We start from the raw sequence: 22127 nt of genomic DNA, 5'->3' as shown, positions 1-22127 counted from the left end.
ATATCCAGATGTTAGGTGGGAAACAAAAAATTGTTAAAAGAACTCTCAAGACTGGAGAGTACAGTCCTTCTTGAACAGGAGTGGGCAATTATTCCCCCCGGGGGAGGGCTGCTTAACAACTTTTGGTGAGCTGTCAAGAGCCAGAAGGGTAGCCCCACCCCACAACAGGTGCCCTACCCTCAAATTGCCATCTTGGGACCAGAAAGTCCTATCCCCTAACCCCCTAACCTTTCCCACTAGAATTTTCTCCCCATGTCCCCAGAAGTACTCCATTGGGGGAGGGGCGAGGGGGGGGGAATGCCATCTTGGAGCCAGAAAAAAAAATCATATTCTAAAAATCAAATGTCTACTATAATATTTTAATTTTATTTCAAAAAATATTTTTGTCCTGATTTGTGTGTGCCTTCATTTTACATATAAAGGTGACTGCATAATAGCTCAAAATAATCTTACTCTTGTATATTGTGGGGGGGTGAGTATGGAGTGTGTGTGTATGGAGTTAGTGAAGGGGTGTGGAGGTGGGGTTTGTTGGGGCCCTCGTAAAAGGGTGTGGACATGTGAATGGGGTGTGGGAGGATGGGTGTAGAGTGTGTGTGTGGGTGCAGGGTTTGTAGGCAGATGTGGGCCCCCATGGTACACAGACCCCGCAATCAGCAGCAGGCCCTTTGGGTGCTCATGGTCCACAACAGACAGAGCCCCCCAGCAGCATTGGGCTCCAGCTGAATCTCAGGAGCTGCATGTGACAGCATGGAATCAGCCCAGCCTACTGGCACAAGCCTGCAGACCAGACCAGGCACATGGGGCTCCTGGCACTGCAGGCAAGAGCTGTTCGCCATTGAGTCAGGCTGGGCTGGCTCTGTGCCTCCATGTGGCACTTCCAGCACTCTAGCAGGGAGCCACACATGGAGGCATGGAGCCAGCCTGCACTGATGGTATGCGACTCCCCCAGCTCCTGATTCACGTGCCATCAGGCCAGGTGGTCTTTGTGCCACGTGTGGCTCCCAGCTGTCCTTCCAGGAGCTACATGCCATTGGGCTGGCCAGGCTGGTTCCATACCTGCAGGTGCAGCTCCCTGTTGGCATGCTGGAAGCCCCACGTGGAGGCACAGAGCCAGCCTGGCCCAGACCAAGGATGTGTGGCCCCCACCTGCAGTGCCAGGAGCTCCATGTGCTGGCACAGAACCAACCTGGTGTGGTCTGAAGGCATGCACCAGCAAGCCAGGCCAGTTCTGTGCTGCCATGTGCAGTTCCCAGGACTCAGCAAGAGCTGTGCACCTCTGGGGGCTCTGCCTACCGCAGGCCATAAGCGCCCCGACAGCCCACCACCTGCTGCTGCTGCCACCGCTGCCAGGGGCTGTACACCATTGGGGACAGAGGGAGGAGTGTGGTGAGGGGGCCTACACCCATCCAAAAACCCCACACCCACCCCCCACTGCAGGCAGGAGCTCTCCTCCCCACTCACCAGCTGTCCAGTCCATGCCATTGCACTTGGTGCCTCCACATGGGGTTCCCAGCTGGAGTGAAAGGAGTCCCACAGAGATGGAGACACAGAGCCCGCCCAGCCCAATGGCATGCAACGTCTGAAAGCCCATGCCTCCCATCAGCTTTCAGAGGGCCAGCCAAGGGCTGGTAATAACTGTTTTTTGGAAGGGTCCTGCGGACTGGACAGAATGGCCTGGTGCGCTGGATCTAGCCCCTGGGCCATATTTTTCCCACCCCTGTTCTACAGTCTAACTCAAAACCAGAACAAACTCCAGTTCTAATTGCTACACTGTGTTCCACCCCAAAAATGTCAAAAATACCATCAAGAAAAGCCTCCTGTTAAAAACACAACTGCAGCAACTGGAGGAAAACAAGCTATTAAAATACTACTATCAGTCTAAGCATCAGTTGTTAGGACAAGGAGAAACGATCTGGATGCAAGGAACGATGCGTGTAGTTTTGCCATAAAAAATCTGAACTTGAAGAGCAGTTGGGCCTGAGAGACGTCAAAAAAAGGAGATAGTGATTAGACTACTGCTGTACAAATTCAACAACAACTTGGACAAAAAGAGAGCGTCATAGAGAACAAGTCTGTCAAGTGCAGAGCTAAATCTTGACTCAGGCTCTTCTGGCTCCACTTTCTATGAAAAATTGGCCCAACTTCAAGCCCTGAAAGGCTTTCCATGTCAGATACCTAGACTGCAATCTGCAAACCCTAGAGATATGTACACAAATTATTTCCCAGCAGATTAAGGACATTAACAGCAAAGGGAAGAGTCCTGCACCCTACACACACGGGCTCATGTTGCACTACCTGGTCCCTAATAGTGGAAGGAGGCATCCCACTGCATCTTTAATGATACAAGAAAAGAGAAAGGGTGGTGGGAGGTAAGAAAGGAAACGGATTTGAAAGATGAAGGGGAAATAAAAGCAATGAATAAAAGATAATACTGAAGAATGAAAAATAAAGTGCCTCAAATGAAAAATTATTCCTACAAACATGTTTTAAAGAAGAAAGGTAAGCCGGACCTAACGTTCATTTTAACCATGTCAATGCACATAACGAAACAAATTACAGGTATTTTGCCCACTCTGGGCATTTTGAAACCGAGCTATACTTTAGATGACTTCAAGGCCCTACACTGCATGTGCTTACATGAAACAGATTTTCCTTCTAATGCACAAAATACACAGAAATTTCTCACAGCCCTTCTAATGATTCCAGGCATCTAAAATGTAACAAAATGCTCATTAGTAAGGGAGTAAGCATTGGTGTGGCAGAAAGAATGAATCATCAGGTATCATGTGACCCAACACTGCCAGAACTGCACTAGCCTTGCATTTTCCAGCTAAAATGGTGCAGACATCTGGTACACACAATTAAGAATGCTTTATTTGCCCTTGCAAATGGTTTTCCTTTTGGGGTTCTGAAAGAATATTAGACAGAACAAGAGAAATCTAATTAATGCACAATTTGAATGAAGTCAGAAGGCAGCAAAGGCCATTTCACATGCATATCTGAATTAAGCATTGTGTTTTTCCTTTGACTCACTGATGGATTTTAGTTTGCAAAAACTAGCTCCTTTTTGTTGTATTAGAGGAAAAAGTCTTGAGTGAAAAGTTAACAGATCCTTGGTTACTTAAATATTAGAGCAGTAGCATGTCCTGAGGTTAGACTATATGATGCGACCCAGAAATATTCTGATCCCAGTGAAGCCAGGAAGTCACCACAGGCCCCAAGTAAGACACTCACTTTGTGCCTCAGTTTCACCTTCAGAAAAAGTAGTACAACCACATTTACATGCCAACCCTCACCAGGGCTGAGAATTTTAAATATCTGTAAAATTACTGAAATCTTTGAGTGGGAATTTCTCTATAGAAATGTGAAATATTGTAATAGCTAATATTTTCATTCTTGTAATCTTTCAAAAATGGTTATTAGAGTTTATAATATGGTATTGTGTCTGTCCAATAACATGCTTACTCTCTAAATCTAAGTTATCCACAGATCTCATGCTAACCTCTCAAGTGTTCAAAAATTCATAACCCCACATACTAACTAGCCTGGTTAGATGTGTTTATACTCAATCAAGGATAAAAATCTATAAAACTTTACTCTGTTCAACAATATGGTAAGATTATTGGTTAAATACATTACAAAAGCTATCAGATTTCCTCCAAAATTCTAATCCTTAAATTCTGTATTTTGAAAACATAATCTCTAACAAGAAAGGAAGCCTGCAATCAGTCTAGCTTCAGGTTTGCACAGTAGTAAAACCTGAACTGATTAGAAAACTATGACAAGTGGAACAGAAAGGTCCAAAATAATATCCACTGTCGAATGAGGCGTGCATACCGCACAGACTCAGGGCAGCCCTAGGAAAATGCCAACTCTTACTTTTCATTTGTTTTTTGACTACAGAAAAATACTGGAGCAGTTCTCCTGTTGCAAAGAACTCAGAAACACCACAGCGGTTCAGAATGTTTCTGACACTACAATTTACTATTTGAAATTGCTGGGTTTATGTTGTGAATCATGTTTGAACACCAAACAGTGCTAACGTGTGCATGGTACCCTGTAGCACCCCTGAAAGGATCTCCAGGCACCTCAGGGTGCCGTGGCATCCTGGTTGAGAATCACTGTACTAGCTACATTCCACTTTCAGTTGCATCTCTGATCTGACTAACAAGACAATGTGACAGAGTTCAACAAGCTCTGTGGCAACTGTTCCTAGAGTTAAACTAACACAGAGGCCAAAACTGATTTACACTCCAGCACTCAAGGTCATCCCCACAACAAGATTAGGGAGTAGGACAGCAAGAGATACAGATGCTATTTTCAGCTTCCAAAGGGAAATTGTAAGCTAAGGGGAAGGAAAACAAAGATTAAGTTATAAAATACTTTGACTGTGAATTACTTAAAACAAACAGAATTCTACCATTTTTGAAGGAGCAGATTCTTTAAATTATACTTTATTTTGATAGATGAAATGAAGTTGATGCTGATGGCTGCCAGATGAGAACTACCATAATGATCCCTGGGCAGCAAGGCCAGGCTCAAAAAGGCGGGGGAAAGAGGTGTGGGTCAGGGGAGGCAGCATGGTAAAATGCCCAAAACAGGCCTCTGGGAGCCAGGACTCCTGGGTTCACTTCAGAGCTGGCTCTAGGAGGCAAATGGGAGAGCTTCTGGGACCCCCCTGTTATGTGTCTGCAGGAGGCCAAGACAACCACCACAGGAACTGGGGTGACTTGTAGATATTATGGCAAAGCCCTCCTCAATACTGGTAAGCATTAAATCAGGCCTCAGTGCCTGGAAAACTCATGAGAGCTCTGATTCCCTAAACTATGATCCTAAAAATCACTTAATACAGACACGTCCTGTTACTACTTTGAATAATCCTTGGGTTATGTACAGTAGTAAAGTTAAGCATATGAAAATAATTTTGCAGGATTGAGGCCTCAGATATCTTCCGATTATTTTTTAAACTGAAATAGCCACATTAAGTTTTTTAACATAAAGTTGCCAACCTGCAAAGGAGCCTCCAGTCAATACTGAATGCCACATTTAAAACTTTCAGAGCTAGGTACATTAGCTATTAGCAATAATCTGCTGTGAATCTGTTTGCTGTTTCCTACAATATCTAATGAGTTTTTGGAGGACTGAATTACTACAATGCTTTTCCATCAAGAGACTTCAGAGACTGGAAAATTTAGCAGAGACATTAGTTCACAAGCATATCTACTCATCTGGTGTTAGGTAAGGTAGGCTTAACAGTCCTATCTTCACAGGTGTTAATTGTGGTGTTGATACTGAATACTTTTCCACCATGGAAACATGTATACAACTTCTGGTATGCAAAGGCAGAAGAGATGAAGAATCCCATAGTGACAAGATGTAAAAAGCCTTAAACTGCAGATAATCCTCATCAGATCTTACTTATGTGTTACTATGGTAATATAGCGAGCTCTCGGGTTTCTAAAAGACAAACATGGAAGATGCTGACTATATAAGAATCAATATAAAGCTCTATTTTTCTATCCCCTAATAACTTTGGCTTGAAGTAAAATATGACATTAAACTGCCATGTCTATCTCGAAGGTAAAGAAAATTGTTTTCAAAAACACTAAAGAGGAAAAAAAAGTTAATCAACCTGGATTACCGTTCATTTAGATACTCCCCTCATTTGAAATGCTCTGGTCCCTGTATTTCAAAAATCTGCTTGTTAATTACTCTCTGAATTTGTTGCTATATCGACTGGAAAGGTTACAAGAAAAAAAGGTTTAATGAAGCAAAATTGCTGACTACTTCTATTGTCAACAGTCTGATGGCAAATTTTGTGCCCACTGATTTTAATAGGAATTATGAGCCCAAGCTTACTTCCACTAACATAACTGAAAGTTTTTGCACTAACTTCAATAGGAATAAAATTGTGTACTCAGAGCTGCTCCTCAGAGCTGTTCCTGCAGCCAGATCCATGCAGGAGCCAACCCACAGACAGCTGACTTCAGGTTCAAGGCCTCACTGGCCCTTTCTTGACAGAAAAACAGTGTTTTCTTCAACACAGTTAGCTCCACAGAACTGAAAAGCTTATTAAGTCACAGGGTAACACATTTCAGTGTTACCCTATATGTTAAGGCAGGCTAGGAAGGCTGGTTGACTATGTTATCTTGACTGAATTCAAAGCCTGAAACAGACATATCTGATGCCCATCAATATAAATCCTAGGTGTAAGGGTAGCTTATCTTTTACTGGCTGGTAGTTATAGCCTACATGGGGAAACTTTGTGGTATAATCACCTGTGTGGACACACACATTCCTAAGCGTCTGCACAAGGAGCTGCACTGACGTAACTCTTATGTGTAGACAAGTCCTTAGAAAAATAAACCTATAACTACAAGATGACTGTGAGCAGAGACCTTCCTCCAGCTGTTTGCCGTCTTAGTGCAGAAGAACCAGAGTTTCAGTAGAGCATGTGGATATGAAGTAGTTCCCCTGAGGTAGCAGGAAGCAAGGACTTACCACATGTCAGCTGTTCCATGAAAACTGTCAGTACACATACTTAATACAGAGGCAGATGAAAGTTAATCACAGTAGCTTAGCCCTCTTTCACCTCCCGCAAGGTACACTTGGGCAGTTATTCTGAAGCAGCTAACATGCAATAAACTCCTTCCCCTTTCCCTAATTCAATACGCACACAGCCTTACAGAGAGCAGCCACACCAAAGCTGACAGAACAGGCCATGTTTAACACTGTAACTGGAGTCCTACTCCAAAGCTAATTTCCAGGTGTGGGACAGAAACCAAGGGTGCCAGGCTCAGGTTCCTCATCTCCCAAGGTTCGGGCTCCTTTTCTCCCACTCCCCTCTCCTAGGGCTTTGCACCCTTTGCAGCACGCTGCAAGCCAGGCAGGCAGCACTGATTTCCCTTCCATTCCCCCCACCTGTGGAGGGGCTAGGCTCAGCCATGTCACAAATAGCAGGTGGAGGAGAAGCCCCCAACACACCCCACCCATATGCACCCACACCCCCTCACACACCTCATCTCACACACCCCACCATACCCACACCCCACATCCACCCACACTCCCAACCTCACCACTACCTAGAGGGTAGGTTTAGGTTAGCTATCAGGAGGTGCTACTTCACGGTCAGGGCAGCTAGGTTCTGGAACCAACTTCCAAGAGAAGTGGTGCAGGCTCCTACCCTGGGGGTTTTTAGGAGGAGGTTAGATGAACACCTTGCTGGGGTCATTTGACCCCAGTACTCTTTCCTGCCATGGCAGGGGGTTGGACTAGATGATCTGCTCAGGTCCCTTCTGACCCTAGAAACTATGAAACTATGAACCACACCGCCCACACCCACACAGATACCCAAGCCACACCTCCATACGCCTCAACCACACACCCCACATCCACACACATATACCCATACCCCACACACCTACACCCTCACAACACCCCATTCCACCATACCCACACATATATCCAACTGTCCCACACATCCCACACACATCCATATCCACCCCACACACACACCCCTCCATACACACACTGCACACCCTACCATACCCACACCTGACACACACCCCACATACACCCTCTAACCCTCCACACACACAATATACAAGCAACCCCACCCCCCAAAGAGGTACTTCCTGGGCAAGGGAAAAGACTTCCAGTGGCAAAGTTAAGAGTTAGGAGTGGGACTTCCAGTCAAAAATTGGCAACCAGGGGCAGGGCTACCCTCATGGCCCTCAATGCCTCATCAAAACTCATTAAGCAGCCCTCCAGCCAAAATAATTACCCACTCCTAACATACACCTTCACCAACCAGGTCTGGGGAAAAATACTGCTGAAGGAGTGTGTACCCACTATTTCCTACATGGGTTTAAGCTCTACCTTGAAGACACGCATTGTATGTAAGCAAACAACTTGAGATCTCACTCAATCGCTGAAAAAAAAAGTATAACCTCAGCTTCAATTACACACAGGGCTTTAATAAGCTTTTTAAAAGCCTCATCCTTTTCCTAGTGGGCACATTTACTGTTCCTCAGCTTGTGGTTTGAGAAAAGCCTCTGCTGCATTGAACTCAGGACCCTGGGGAACAAGCTCAAGTGGTACTAAACTAGGGGTAGGCAACCTCCAGCTCACGTGCCAGAGTGTGACACACAAAGGCAGTTTGTTTGGTGCACACACCTCCAGGGGAGATGACAGGGAAGTGGCCAGGGCTGTGCTGACACAACAAAAATCAGGCCCTTTGCAGCTCCCCACCATCTGCTCCTGACACACCAACATCTTACAAGCTGAGGTTGCAAGTGTTTTTGGCACTCTGCCTAAAAATATTAACAATATTTGCTCTAAACCACCTTTGCACCCTCTTTGTCCTGAACCACTTCGGAGGCTAGAGGCTGGTCTGAATTACAGCAGCTTTCTGAGCCTGCCTCAAGGGTAGGGAATTCATGGCGGAAGTGGGTTGCAGGGAGGCTCCTTTAATCTTGCAGGTTCCCCTGCACTACCAGTTGACAGAGGCTCTGGCTTGGCTGCAGCCCCATGCCCCCCTGTAGGCACAGAAACCTTTGGAGTGCAGCCTACTTCTGGGGGGGGGGCTCACTGCACACATGCCCCCGTCTGCTCCACTACCTATGCCTCACCCCCTCCACCCCTCCTGCCCCACCACCACACTCCCCACTTCCTCACACATAGGGGGGTAAGGGTCTGGGGGCAGAGGGCAGTGGGTCAGGAGTGGGTCAGGGGCACCAGCAGGGCAGGGGGCTGTGGCTTGGGAACAAGGGGCAATAGCAGGGGCAGGACACAGGCATATCAAGGCTGCTCAGCACCACAAAGCAATGTGAGAAGGACAGCTGCAGCTGGACCCATGTGAAAGAGGCAGAAGAAGCTCCAATTTTCCATGATAAAAAAACAAAATCAAATGCCAAAATATATAGGTATTTTGTATTTATTTTATTATAATGATTGAGGCTCTGGTAGGTTTCCAAATTGCTTTAAAATGGTAAATTTATCAATAAAACATTGTGTTCAACTGATACCTATATATATATATAGTGGCATTTCATTTTAATCACAGAAAACCACAAATTTTGGGTCTTAATCAGAATTTGGGAGAAAATAAATTTAAACTCAAAATTTGAGATTTTTAAACAGAGAAAACTAGGACCCCTGCTCATAAGGGAACCTGAGGTCAGCCTTCAGAGCTCCTGCAGTCAGCCATTTCTCACTGCTCCAGTGCATACCCCTCAGTCTAACAGGGCTGGGCTGAGGCTGGGGATTTCATTCTGAACCGTCTGCTCAGAACCCATCAAAAACTACAGCAGATCTTTAACTCAGTGAGGAAACAATAAGACCAAAGCAGAATACCCTCTGATTACAAGCTGGTTTTGATCAATTTCTCTGGTAACTGGACCAATCACAGGGGTTAAAGATTCCAAAAGGTGAGCTTTAGGAAACAAATCACATGCAGTAAATATTACTTTTATCTTCTACTTACTGGGGACTGACTTCAGTTCAGAACTGTCACTGACACAAGGCTCCCTGTAGGCACAGAAGCCTGCTAACACAATTCACAATGCAGGATGGGTGTTGGCACAGAGAACACATTTCTTTTCTATCCCAAATTTCCACCATTCATCTCTGTTGTCCTTAGGCTTCCTAGATGCGCATCTTTTTCCTGAAACACCAAAAATCTGAAGACAAAGTCCACCACATGCAGGCCATGCTCCTGCAGATACTTTACATACATTCTACTACTGACTATGGGAGTGCTGCTGGCACAAAGGAAAAATCAGCACATACACAAACGTCTGCAGAAGCAGGCTTAAGTCACCGTACTGTACATGGATAATAGATATGTTTAGCCAAATATGGGCCAACCAGTTATTCAGAACTCCTAATACACAATTTACTAACTGAAATTCAGGGGAAGAAAAAAAATCTAAAAGCAGAATTTCCAGCCTGTCACAACCGTGTAACCTAAAAGTTACGCTGGGTGATTCAAATGCACAAGTCTATCCTGAAGGCTACTTTCTGATGGTACAAACCATCAGTCCACTAGTTCCTGAAATTAAACATATTCTCTGTGGTTATGAATTCAAACCATTTTCTTTTCATAGTAATAAGGGACTCATATATATTAGCTGTTGTCATCACAAGGCATAGCAACATATGATAAAACAGATTTAAACCTGACACATTCCCTGTTAGAAAATAACTCCCCCACCCCCTCATCCTTTCTACATATAAATGTCAACTGTGCATCTTTATTTTCAAAGCATGCACTTTTGAAACAAGACGGGCCACAGCACATAGCACACTCATCAGTCTAGCAGGAATACGATTCAAGAATGCTGAGATGCCATTTAAAAAAAAGAACAAGAAATCAACTGATTGAAAAACAGATCATCTATGGATTTCTGGCTTGCATTTTCCCTTGAGATACACTGCTCCACTGACAACTGCTCTCAAAGAAGCTATAGCATGCCAGTACGTTCATGTTACTTCATTTGCCATGTTTACGTGGCACAGCAATAAACCCTTGGGGCACGGAGTATTTTTCTAATCTCCAAAGTACTTCACAAAATTACAGCCCTGGAAGAAGAAGAAGAAGAACAGCAACAATACCCCTGTTCTGCTGAGCACGCCCAGCTCTGCTTAGACAGGAGGGGTCACCACATGAGGATGACAATGATGATGGCTTCACCGGATACTGCTCCTGCCCAAAAACTGTGGGTCATGAACTCTTTTCTCTGCAATACACCCAAACTCTCCCCAGCCAGCCTTGTTTGGAGGTTACCATTTTTAAGTACTTGGAGACCCTCCCGTCGCAAAATGCAATGGTTTGTTAAAGGAGCCTGGGATTTCTGGCAATGTAAAATCTCTGAGAAGAAAATAATGTCTGACAGATTTAACACAGCTATTCAGGGCAGAAAATATTTTAAAAAACAACAAACAAAACTAACCACCCCCTTCCCCCCTCCCCCAATTCCAATGTCAAATCTCCAAGTAGAAAACAACATTTAACACATTTAACACAAATGTTCAGAGCAGAAAATATTAAAAACAAAATAAAACTAACCCCCCCCAACCCCAATGTAAAATCTCAGAGTACAAAGCAACGTCTGACAGATTTAACACAGACGTTCAGGGCAGAAAATATTTTAAAAACAAAACAAAAAAATAAACAAACCACCCCCCCATCCCGATGTAAAATCTGAGTAGATAACAACGCCCGACATATTTAATACAAATGTTCAGGGCAGAAAATATTTTAAAAAACAAAATTAATCCCCCCAGGTCTGAACAGACTCGTGTCTCCCTAAAGCCCGACCCAGGGCGCAGGGAAACCCGGAGAAGTGCTTTCCCCTCCGCCAAGCCCTCCGCAGTCCGCACCGCCCCGGGCCCGGGCCCGGGCCTTGGCCCAGTGGCGGCGGCGCGGCCCGGCCTGGCCCGGGGCAAAGGCTGCGCCGCTTCTCTGCCCCCTCAGAAAACTCTGGGGAAAAAAATATAAACATCTCGCATGTCTCGGGGGGTGACCAGGCCCCGGCCCCGGCCGCCTCCGAGGCCCGGGACAGGCGGGCAGGAGAGGGCCGGGCCGGGCCTAGGCCGCGCGCTCACCTGCTGGTACCGGCCGCTGCCGGGTTCGGCGGCCGCCGCCGCCATGGCGCAGCGCGGAAGCGGGCGGGAGACGGTGCGGGTGTGGACGGCTCGGCTGGGCCCGGCGGGCGCTGCTGAGGCGGCGGTGGCGCAGCGCCTCCTCCCTGCTCCCGCCTCCTCCGCCGCCGCCGCTCCCCGCCCCCTCGAGCCCGCGCCCCGCTCCTCCGGCCGGGGGCGCCGCTGGCATGTCGCCTGGGCCCCCTCAGCGCCCGCACCGCATTGCCAGGGCCCTGGGGCGCGGAGACCGGGGGCTGCGAGGGACCCCCAACATCTCCCGCCTGAAACGCCTCGTCCAGTCTCTCAGCCCAAATCCATGGTGCCGAAGCCACAGGACTCGCAACACACGGCTACCCCCCGGCAGAGGTTGTTCGAAACCTGCCCCAGATCCCAAGAGGGAAGCCAAGCCTGCATCAGGATCCTTGCACTTCCCAAACGTTTCCTCAGCGTGACCCCCGTTTCCTCAGCACGGACCCTCGCTCCCAACCCACAGTCCCTGTCGGCCAGTGTCACAGCCCCATTCCCCGCAGTTTGGGGAACCGCGGCATTAGAGGATCATCTCTGCCACGGCTCGTGACTGGGGCTTGAGGTGACTCCAGAGGAGGGCAGCCATCATGAAGGACAGTCTGGTTGTCCTCTGTTGATATGAAACCAGATGCCTTGATGTCCTCTGTGTTTCTCTTGAAGACAATTGGTTGGTTCTTGAAGAGAAACATAGAGGGCGTAAAGGCATCCGGCTTTCTGCTACTCTGTCCTCTATCGATACGAAACTGGAACGTCCTCTGTGATGGCCGCCCTGCCTAAGAGTCCCAGCCTGATTTCTTTCCTTTCCCTTCCTTTCTTTCCTGCTTGAAGGACAAGACGCTTTACCTCATAATGGGCCACCATTTGGTTGAGGTTTTGGCACCACTGGAGTCAATTGGCAGCCAGCTATAGAGGAAGGCAACCCCCCCCAGTCCGTACCAGTTTGACCATGAGATAAACTTCCTTCTGACCCCACGTGTGGTGATCGACTCAGAAGGGCACGAACCTCTGAGATTCAAGTCCCAGCAGGACCATTGATACAGCCCAGCCAGCCTTAGCTGCAACCAGCCTCCAATGCTTCTGAGGGAGGCATAATAAGAAAAACACCCTAATAGATGCAGTAGTAGAAGGGGAAACCCATTCCTTCCTGGACCCATGTGGCACCCACCAAAGCCCAGAAGTATGGGAGATGCCCCTAGCAGAGCACAGGAATTGCTACTCTGATATCCCTGACCAATGCTTGTCCAACTGCTTCTTAAATACCTCCAACAATGGAGAGTCCACAACTTTCCTAAGCAGTTTGTTCCCCTGCCCCCCTGTTCTAACAGTGAAGAAATGTTCCCTTATATCCAATCTAAACCTACTTTGCTGCAATTTCAAGCCATTGGTCTGCATCCTGGTCTCCGCAGCAAGACAGAAAAGGTGTTTTCCTTCCTTTATGGCAGCCCTTCAGATATTCAAAGACTTCTAGCATCTCTTAAGCTCCTTTCCTGCAAGCTGAACATGCCTACTTTCTTCAACCTCTCCTCGTATGACTTGTCTTCCAAGCCCTTTATCATTTTTGTTGCCCACTTCTAGACCCCACCTAACATCTTCGTGTTCTTTTTGAAATGTGGAGCCCAAAACTGCACACAATGAGGCCTAACCAATGCCAAGCAGAGAAGCACTATCACCTCCCATGTCTTGCATTGAACGACTCTACTACTACATCCCAGAACTGCATTCACCTTTTGTGTAGCCCAAGGTCACACAGGAAGTATGTGGCAAGCAGAAAAAATTTGACCCGGGGGTCCTACAAATCCTAAACTAGTGCCCCAATCTAACTACATGGTGTCAAGATCTAATGTGAACGTGTAGCCCCGGGGATTTGAAATTTCAGGTTGGTTCTGTGCCTACTGATTTATCTTGTTCCTCACAGGAACGAGCTTTTTTATACTAAACTTCAGTGGTCTCTGGGACGGAGGGAAACGGAGAAGATACATAGGATGCCATAAAAATGCAGGAGGAAGGGAAATTTTGTGCAGGAACGTCAAGCAAACCCTAAGACCTACAAAATGAACAGTGGACTGTAAGATATGCACAGAGCAGAGAGGGAAATCAGTTCTTAAGGTTTTATCTGAAATAAAACAATAAACTACATCAAATTCCACCTTCTCCACTTTGAAAATGATATTACATGCAGGTGTTAATTATTCAATTTCACTTGAAGACTAGACTCCAGAGCAGTTTTGTCCCTAAAACTGTTATGGCAGTGGTGCTAAGGACATGCGTGTTACGAAACACTCAGATATAAATATGCACTAGGACATGCTGCGTGGTATGTGGTAGAGACTCCATCCAGCAACTGTATGCAGGTAGTTAGGGGAACCATCTGTGTTAGAGCAGTGAGGGGCAACCTTTCAGGCAGACTTGCCCCAAGGTAAGGCCCACTCCCTCCCCATGTCCCACTCCACTCCAATCCCCTTCTCCTGCCCTGTGTTCTGATCTGCTTTCTGCTCCTTCCCTATCAACCACCGTTCTCCCTGCTCCCTCCCTGATCCACCTTGTGTCATTTGTGGCACGTGTGTCGCAGGCTAGCCACCCCTCCTATAGCACTCTCCTACGTATGGCTAGGCAAAGCTTTCGGAAAGTACTTTCATGTTGCCAGAGCAGTCAAAAATAATAATAAAGTGAAACAAAGTGTAGGAGCCCTGGCTCACGGGTGGCGGACACGGAGCAGGTGTTCATATGAAATCTCAGAAGGCTAATAGCAGAATAGGGTTAACATCCAAGAGGGACACATTTCAAGACAGCTGCCTCTTGGTCCTTCAGTCTGGTCTATGCCCAGTTTTCTTAGAGCTTTAACTACACTTGTAACTAAACTGATACAACCACATCCATTGGTAGTGCTGTTATGCACACATATGCATGTTACTTCAGTTTGTATATCACCACAAGCTGACAAGAGGCAGGCACCATACTGCACTACAGTGATGGCTGAACAGAAATGTTGGCCAACTTCTGCAGAAAGTGCCATGAGATCTTTAATATCCACATGGAGCAGATGGTATCTCAGATTCAGCCTCATCCAAAAGACCCACTCCTAGGAGACCACATGGAGTTACAGGCTTGTTTTGCGTTAAGAGTTTTTTGCAATTATATAACTATGCCAATGTAAGACCCAGTTTACATTGATGCAGTACATCTTTGCTCAGGTTTTGCGTCAGTTTACCTACATCAGTGTGGGTGGACTGATACAAAAAGCCATACTGCAGACAACATCTAAACATATCTGCTTACAAAAGAAGGAAGGCTGAATCAGTCCTGCTGGGATATTCAGACTTGTTGAACTAAAGCATTAAAAGAGTTTAGATCTGAGGCTTTGACCGTAATAATTAAGCTTTTCCAATTTAATTAGTAGGGAAACTGATACATAGAAAACTTGACCAAGTGACTTAACTAAGATCACAATATGAGTCTATAGCAGAGTCAGTGCCTCCAGAAGTCCAGCAGCTGGGAGCCCCCATACTGCCTGGTTTCACCTTTCTGCAAGATTCAGTTTCCACTTAAGACAGTCTCACGGTGACATGCATGGATTTACTTGTGCACCAAGATGGGATTATACCCCTAAGTATAGCCTTATCCACAGTGACAGTTAGCTACCGACTGATTGACTTTGACATCTCAGAGACTAACAGAAGCAGCAATCTGTACAGTTGTCCAGAAATGATACTGAGCAGTGTCCTGAAAAATTGTGAACAGCCCATTGGTTCTAGGGCATCTTTGAGCACGCTGGAAAGCCACATCACAGCTGCTTCCTGCTTGTTTAATTTGCTTGCTCAGGTAGAGAACTAGGTGGCTAAGGAGGGAAGATGTTGTGATTAGAATATATGACTGGTTCTGAATTGATTTCCCCTATGGCTTTAGGCAAGTCACTTTACCACTGTGTCTCTGCTTGTTTTCCACTCTTTAAAATGTCTTTTCATCTAAAAGACAAAAAAACTTTCACTTTTAAAAAAACATTTTTTAGTCTTTTTAGGCTTTTGTGTATCATGTGTTATGAAAAAGTTAAGTACTGTATAATAGAACTGCAGAGTCATCTAAAATTGTAACAGTCTTTAAACACCCGCTTATTTATCAGAACCAGAAAAAAAAAAAGCTTTCACTTTAATTAAGTAAATAACTACTGAACTCTGGGGAGTAAATAAAACAAAACATTACTGCAAACTTTACCAAGAGGGTTATTTAAGCTAAGCTTCATAATGAATGACTTAAGCAATATATGTAATATGGCCAAATTATTATGAGTTTAAAATCATAAATTACATCTGAAATCATATCTCTTATAGTTAAAAACAAACCACTACCCTTTCAGTGATATGTGACACTTTCTAGAAAGAAGCCAAGACAAAATGTTCATATACTCTAGATCTATACAAGACTTAATATTTGAGAGGTTGGTTCCTTGTAGCTCAACCACATGCAAATACAGAGCATGCGGTAGTCTAAAAAAAACAGTGAAACAGACAGTTGCCATCACGTTCAGGTTGCCAGAGTGAAACTTTGGTACGGGGCCAATCCAAAGCTGACTGGAATCCATGGAAACTCCCCTCGGCTGCGGTGCGCACAAAAGCTCAGCACAGAACGCTGTGGTCATTGCTACTGCAGGCTGATTAGGATATCTCTTTTTATATCCACATGTTGTCTACAGTCTTGTAGCGGCATGCTCTTTGCTTGACATTGCCGTTGCTAACTTAAGGGAGCTCCCAGGTACTACCACAGCACAAAGAAGGCAAAGTACAAAATAACAACAGGGTTTGGAGAAATCTCCATAATGCCTCTTTTCCAAGGCCATAAACTTCCCTATGCAATGAAATGCAACACAGTATCCTAGCCCGGATGTGTTTGTTTAGAATTAAAATGAAAAATTCTGTCCTTTCTTGGGTTTCATAAGACAGTAAACCAAAACGTAGACTTACAAGGGTTTAATGTCTTCTAATACATAATGTGATGTAAATAATGGTTGCATGGTAAAATAACCACAGTCACTCTTTTCTCTGGCTATGGATCCTTGAAATAAATTAAATGTAATGAAAAGACGTTCTTTCCAACAGACACCATGGCAAAGGATCCCTTGTAGCACAACAGCCAAAGAAAACAGAATTAACAAACAGAATAGCTGTGCATGGCTCTGCCTTAGATGAGGTGCTTATGTTTGTTTACTTATTGAGACTGGGGTTTATTACTGCCACACAAAGCTCTGAACTATAATTTCTGCATAAGGTGTCATATATTGAAAGACAAAGGCAGAAAAAACAAAGCTGTCTCTGGTTTTGACATTAGGAAGTAGAGGTAAAAAAATCAACAATGATATTTTCCAATCTGCTTAGGGTTTGATAATGTTCCAAAGGCAGCTACATTATTAATTCTCCGGTGAACAACTCTGGTATTGTAAAGGCTGATTCTCTTATTCCTATTCTATCTGAGACCTCAGTCGCATCCAATTAAAACCCTATGATCAAGCCTGAAAATATTTGGGGTGAACTAATAAAAGATGGTTAACGTACCATCAGGTATGTTGCTCCAAAGAAAACTGATGAGGAAAATTTGTTCTACTGTCAAAAAGTACAGAAAGAAAAATGTAAAAGTACAGAATAGCTGTCACTTGTAGCCAACCTCAACACACTCCTTGGCCATCAGTTCTAATTGGCAACTAATTCAGATTAAACCGATATCAAGGAATATTTAATAATGGCCAGTACGGATTTCTGATGCTGTTCAGTATCTTGGCCTCTTTGACTCAGTACCATAGAATAACTTTCTGTTGGTGCATAGTTTTAAATCAGCACAGTAAACTATAAGATTATTCTGAGGCTAAGTTACTATATTGGTTCAGGTCTTGCTGATTCTCTCCTGCCCACACTTGGTGCAGAAAAACAAAGAATCAGAGGAGATCACAAGGCTGTTCAGTAAGGCATGAACCCTAATTGTTTCACAAATAACATGGCCTAACTGGACCTCCAACTTCTTGCCATTCTCTTAAGTACATTACATTGTAACTCCTACGAACATGTTTGGCCTACTGGTCTGCTGTTCCATTACACCACCCGGAAAAGAAGCCACTTTTATGCCTCATGAACTTTGGTGGAGAGCAGGCTTCCCAGGATGGTAGATACTGGCGCAGGATTATTGGGACATATTTTAGATTTCACTGCTTTTCTCACTGTTTTCAGTTCTAAATTGTCATAATAAAAGCCACTCTGTCAATGCTGGAGAGGCTGATTTGCTATAATGAGAAAGACTTACACAACTGAGGCATTAGCAAGCACAATCTCGTATTGACTTATAACTCATACATTGTACTGTCCATTGTTAATTTGTGCATGTAATTAAGGCTCAGTAAGCCCTGAACTAGTGAGGAAGAGGGGAGATGAGAGTATCAGTGGTGCCAAGATGGCAAGGAAGGAAGTATTGTGAGTATTTTTCTACTCTCACTGTAGTCACTCATTGACTTCAACTGGGGCAGAATAAGGGCTTACATATCTTAAGAAGTAGTGGCTTTAATGTCCCTGTAGCCAACCAGGGAAGAAAGCTAAAAAGCAGTTCTCACAACTCCTTTATAAAGGTCTAAGCCAGTGATTCTCAAACAAGTTACCATGGCATGCTGGGGTACCTTGACATCATTTCAAGGGTGCCACAGGGTACCATAAATGTTAGTATTATTAGGGCATGTCTACATGTTGCCCTATGGCAACATAAAGATGTGCTACATTGCTGTACAGAATGCTACAGCAACATAGTGATCACGTGTATCTACACGTGATTGTCAGCTACATCGCCATAGTGGGGCACTCCCTGAATACAGTGCACCACTATGGTGACATAGCAGAATATTTTATCTGTGCACCATATGCACAGCACAGTACCCGCCCATATTGCACCATGCTTTAGCACTTCCAAAAAAGAAGTACTACAGCACAGCACCGTAGCAACATCGCCATATGGTGTACTGGAATAGCCATGTCTCTAATCACAGACATGTGATTTAGTTTGAAGGGGAGAGGGGCTTGTGGAGGGGACAAAGTCCCACCAGTGTAAATGCACCTTAGTAGAATTATTTGTACTTCTTACACAGGCCTAACTTTCCCAGGCTGAAGTACCTATATACCTGTACAAACTGCATTCACACTAATGGATTGTGCTATTTTAACTGTCTCAGTACTATGAAAGCTGCACAATGAACATTTCAGCGCAGAGCAGAGGTGGCCAAACCACAGCTTGTGAACTGCTTATGACTCCTAGGCAGTTTAAATGTCGCCCCTGAGGAAAAAGTTGTAGTCCAAGAGAAAAATATTTCTTCTGTTTTACTTTTTTTTTGTTATTATTATCAGAAGCTGTTGAAAGACAAATTATTATATGAGCTGAATTGCTGAGTGTGGATCACTGACTCTGTGAGATGTGCATCTTGAAAGTTTTGTGTCTGGTGCCACTCAGCAGTACCCAGATGGTATTTTGAAGGATTAGGAAATGTAGCCAGTGCCGGCACAGAACAGGGTATAAATGCTGGCCATATGTTGGATCAAACTAGTGAATTTCATTGCCTGCCCTGGCAAGGCTACTGAGTGTTGTTATTTGTATAGTGGGAAAATGTTGGAAGGAAAGATAGTTATGTGATTAAGGCACTGTAGACTAGGAAGATCTGGGTTTGTTTTCTGGCTCTGCCACAATTTCCCCTTATAACCTCAGGCAAGACACCTAATGTCATGCAAACAAATTCATCAGCATTTGTGCAGCATTCAGATACTGTGATAATGAAGGTCAGTTAACAAACTAAAGCAATAATAATGCCTAATGTCTGAGCTCTGGATGTAGCAGAGGTTATGCCTGCTGTATCTGTCACTGTTGCCCAAGACTGGCACCCAGGCTCTGTTGGCAAAAGCCAGGCAGTGAATCAGGCTCTTAGAGTGAAGTAGTTCTGTGTTCTCCTTCATTATTCTTCTGCTGTAGGCACTTTTGTTCTTTTTTTAAAACCAGGCTTGAGAAGGGAAGTGGGTCATGCCAGAGTAGAGCGCAGTGACAGATGGTAAATGTGAAAGAAGCTATCTCGACTAAGAGATCTGAAAAAGGGCCACCATGGCTGTTGGTTTTACAGTAATTACATCACAAAATTCAACCCAGGTAAACAACAAACACCCCTCCCCCCCCCCCCTTCTCCAGCAGCTCCTCCAGGGGAGGATCCTGGTCTCAGTGCTGCTGAAGACAACACCAAGAGAAAGAAAAATTCACAGCTTATTAGAATCACTTGTTTAAAATTCAGCTGCTCTGAGAAGTAGGGCTGTTTGCTCCCCGCCATCTGGTAGCTGAGCAAAGAAGGAAAATCAGCTCATGCAGGTACAGTCAATTTGTTTAATATTTAAATCATTGTCAACAATATAGGAACATAATGAAACACATAAACAATTATAACTGCAAACATATTGCATTATAAATAAAAATATAGCGCATCCCAGCTGTGAATCTTATTTAACATACATCATTCAGTCGTACATGGTATATGGGAGCAGGAGAGGTGGAGAGAGCTGGGCAGCCGTCATAACAGATGTACGTGCCTGACTCCCTTGATGGGGATTTTTTTCCCTCCTGCTTTGCTTTTCACTGGAGCCGCCCATTGCCACTGCACTGTAAAGTACAGTAGTCAAAATGTCTGCTGTAAGCATGTGGTCAGTCATAACCATTAGGAAGTACTCAGAACATTTTTTGTGGGACTCGAGGAGTTGCCCCAGGTGTCCTTGGCAAATTCCAGTTCAGTACTCTGCGCTAGGTCTGTTCATCCTAGTCTTGCCTTTTGCCTGGATAAAGTGAGATCAGTCTTCAAGCACAGCAGTGTCCCATTAACCGCACCTGAGAGGAGCAAGGGGGGCAGTGTAACAAAAGACTGTGCAGCTATAGATCTCGGCAACCACCAAGAACTTGACAGTGATCTAGCCACAGGGGAAAGGGTAAGCCAGCTGCTTCCACACAAGGGGCCTATGCTGTCTCTCTCCCAATTGATTCTTATGCCGCCTGTGTCCTCTCTATTTGCTTTTTAGAAATCTCAGAGACCTCACCACGCTGCCATAGTAACGGCATGAGATGTGAGATCTGATGAGGGTTAGCTGCAGTCTAGAGGTTCCTGTACATTGTTATTGTAAGGGCTATTCATCAATTGGCCTTTGCACACAAGGACTTGCATGTGTGCCTCAGTAAATGATATTTCTTATTACTGATCCTGACGAAGCAGAAACGTGCTGGATTTTCCTTCAGATGAGGAATATCTAAAAAGAGTAACCAGAGACTGAAGACTCTTCTTTCTGACTAGTCAACCAGAACTAGCTGACCTAAAAATCACCACTGCTCTCTCAGTTCAGCACTTTGGGGGCAGTAATTGAGAACTGAAAAGAGCTGGTCCCAGGTCTCAGCTCCTATGCAGTAATGCATGGTAACCTGAGCCTAGGGATTCTTGGAAATTGACAGGTACATCATTAAACTGGTGCAACGGTGAAAGTTAAAAGATGACAAGATTTGTCATGCAGAGCCTGGCAGATGTATTGGCCATTACATCTACATTTCACTAGGTAAGAGGCAGCATGCAGGTGGGGCGGGACAGCTTATCTGTCATTGCCCAGACAGTGCCCACAGCACTGGCTTGAAGTTTTGTACCTAACACTACAGGCATTTACATGTTAAAGAACTATCTATGTCTGCAGGTTCCTATGCGAATGTATTCCTTTTCATCTTCAACATGAAACGCTGCAGTGCCTGATGTCTCCGACAAGCTGGAATGCGAAATGTTTGCAACAAGATGTAGAAGTGCCCCACTCTCACCCAGTTCCCAGCATCCCAAATTGTACAAGAGCCTAGCCCATGCTCCTGTACCATGGATATGGGGGATGATGCAGGTGCAAGGAAGCTGCAGCAGGGGTATTAAATGCAAGTGAGGCCTTTGTCTCTCTGTCCCTGGTCGCTTGCTGAAAGCTGCAAAGGGTTTCACCAATGGTTGTGACCAAGTGGTCTGAGCTGCATTGCTCTTGTTTTTAAATCTCCATTGTGCTTGAAGTTTAAACCAGCCCTGAGGAAGGGGCCTTCAGCTGATTTAGTTCACCCTTCCTAGCCAGTGTTTTGATGAGCCTCATTCACACAACCCTAAAGCAGCTCTATACCTCTAGTGAACTGCCTCTAGGCCCCAGAGTCCTGTGCTCCTTCTCTCTGGGTCTCAGTTTACATATCTGCAAAGTGGAGATAACATACTGAGCAGTATATATCTCAGTTCAAATTAATTGGGAAACAATTTCATGTAAACTCGGAAGGCTCTGGAGAATTGCTAGCAGACTCCTTTGACAGGCAAACCTTGTATGCTCCTTGTATGCTCTTGGAAACAGAGACTGAGAAGTTGCACATATACTGATTTATCAGCAGGGAACCTGGTTTGCTCTGATTTAAAA

General features: G+C 44.9%; 1 protein-coding gene across 2 annotated transcripts in view; it reads right to left on the bottom strand.

Moving 5' to 3' along the window:
- Positions 1 to 11787, bottom strand: part of NDFIP1 (Nedd4 family interacting protein 1) — a 30384-nt gene extending 18597 nt beyond the window's left edge. Inside the window, exon 1 of one of the 2 annotated variants that reach the window (XM_090064723.1) lies at positions 11608 to 11787. In XM_090064723.1, coding sequence (XP_089920849.1) covers positions 11608 to 11652 — 45 coding nt within the window. In that variant the 5' untranslated portion in view covers positions 11653 to 11787. The remainder of the gene's footprint in view (positions 1 to 11607) is intronic. The other variant, XM_090064722.1, reaches the window with a different exon arrangement.
- Between the last annotated feature and the right edge of the window lie 10340 nt (positions 11788 to 22127).

The sequence above is a fragment of the Crocodylus siamensis genome, chromosome 10, assembly GCF_052110815.1.
Source record: "Crocodylus siamensis isolate JL-2025a chromosome 10, ASM5211081v1, whole genome shotgun sequence".
NCBI classification, from domain to species: Eukaryota; Metazoa; Chordata; order Crocodylia; family Crocodylidae; genus Crocodylus; species Crocodylus siamensis.
The sequence above is the reverse complement of the archived record's forward strand: the minus strand, read 5'-3'. Positions and strand labels throughout refer to the sequence as shown.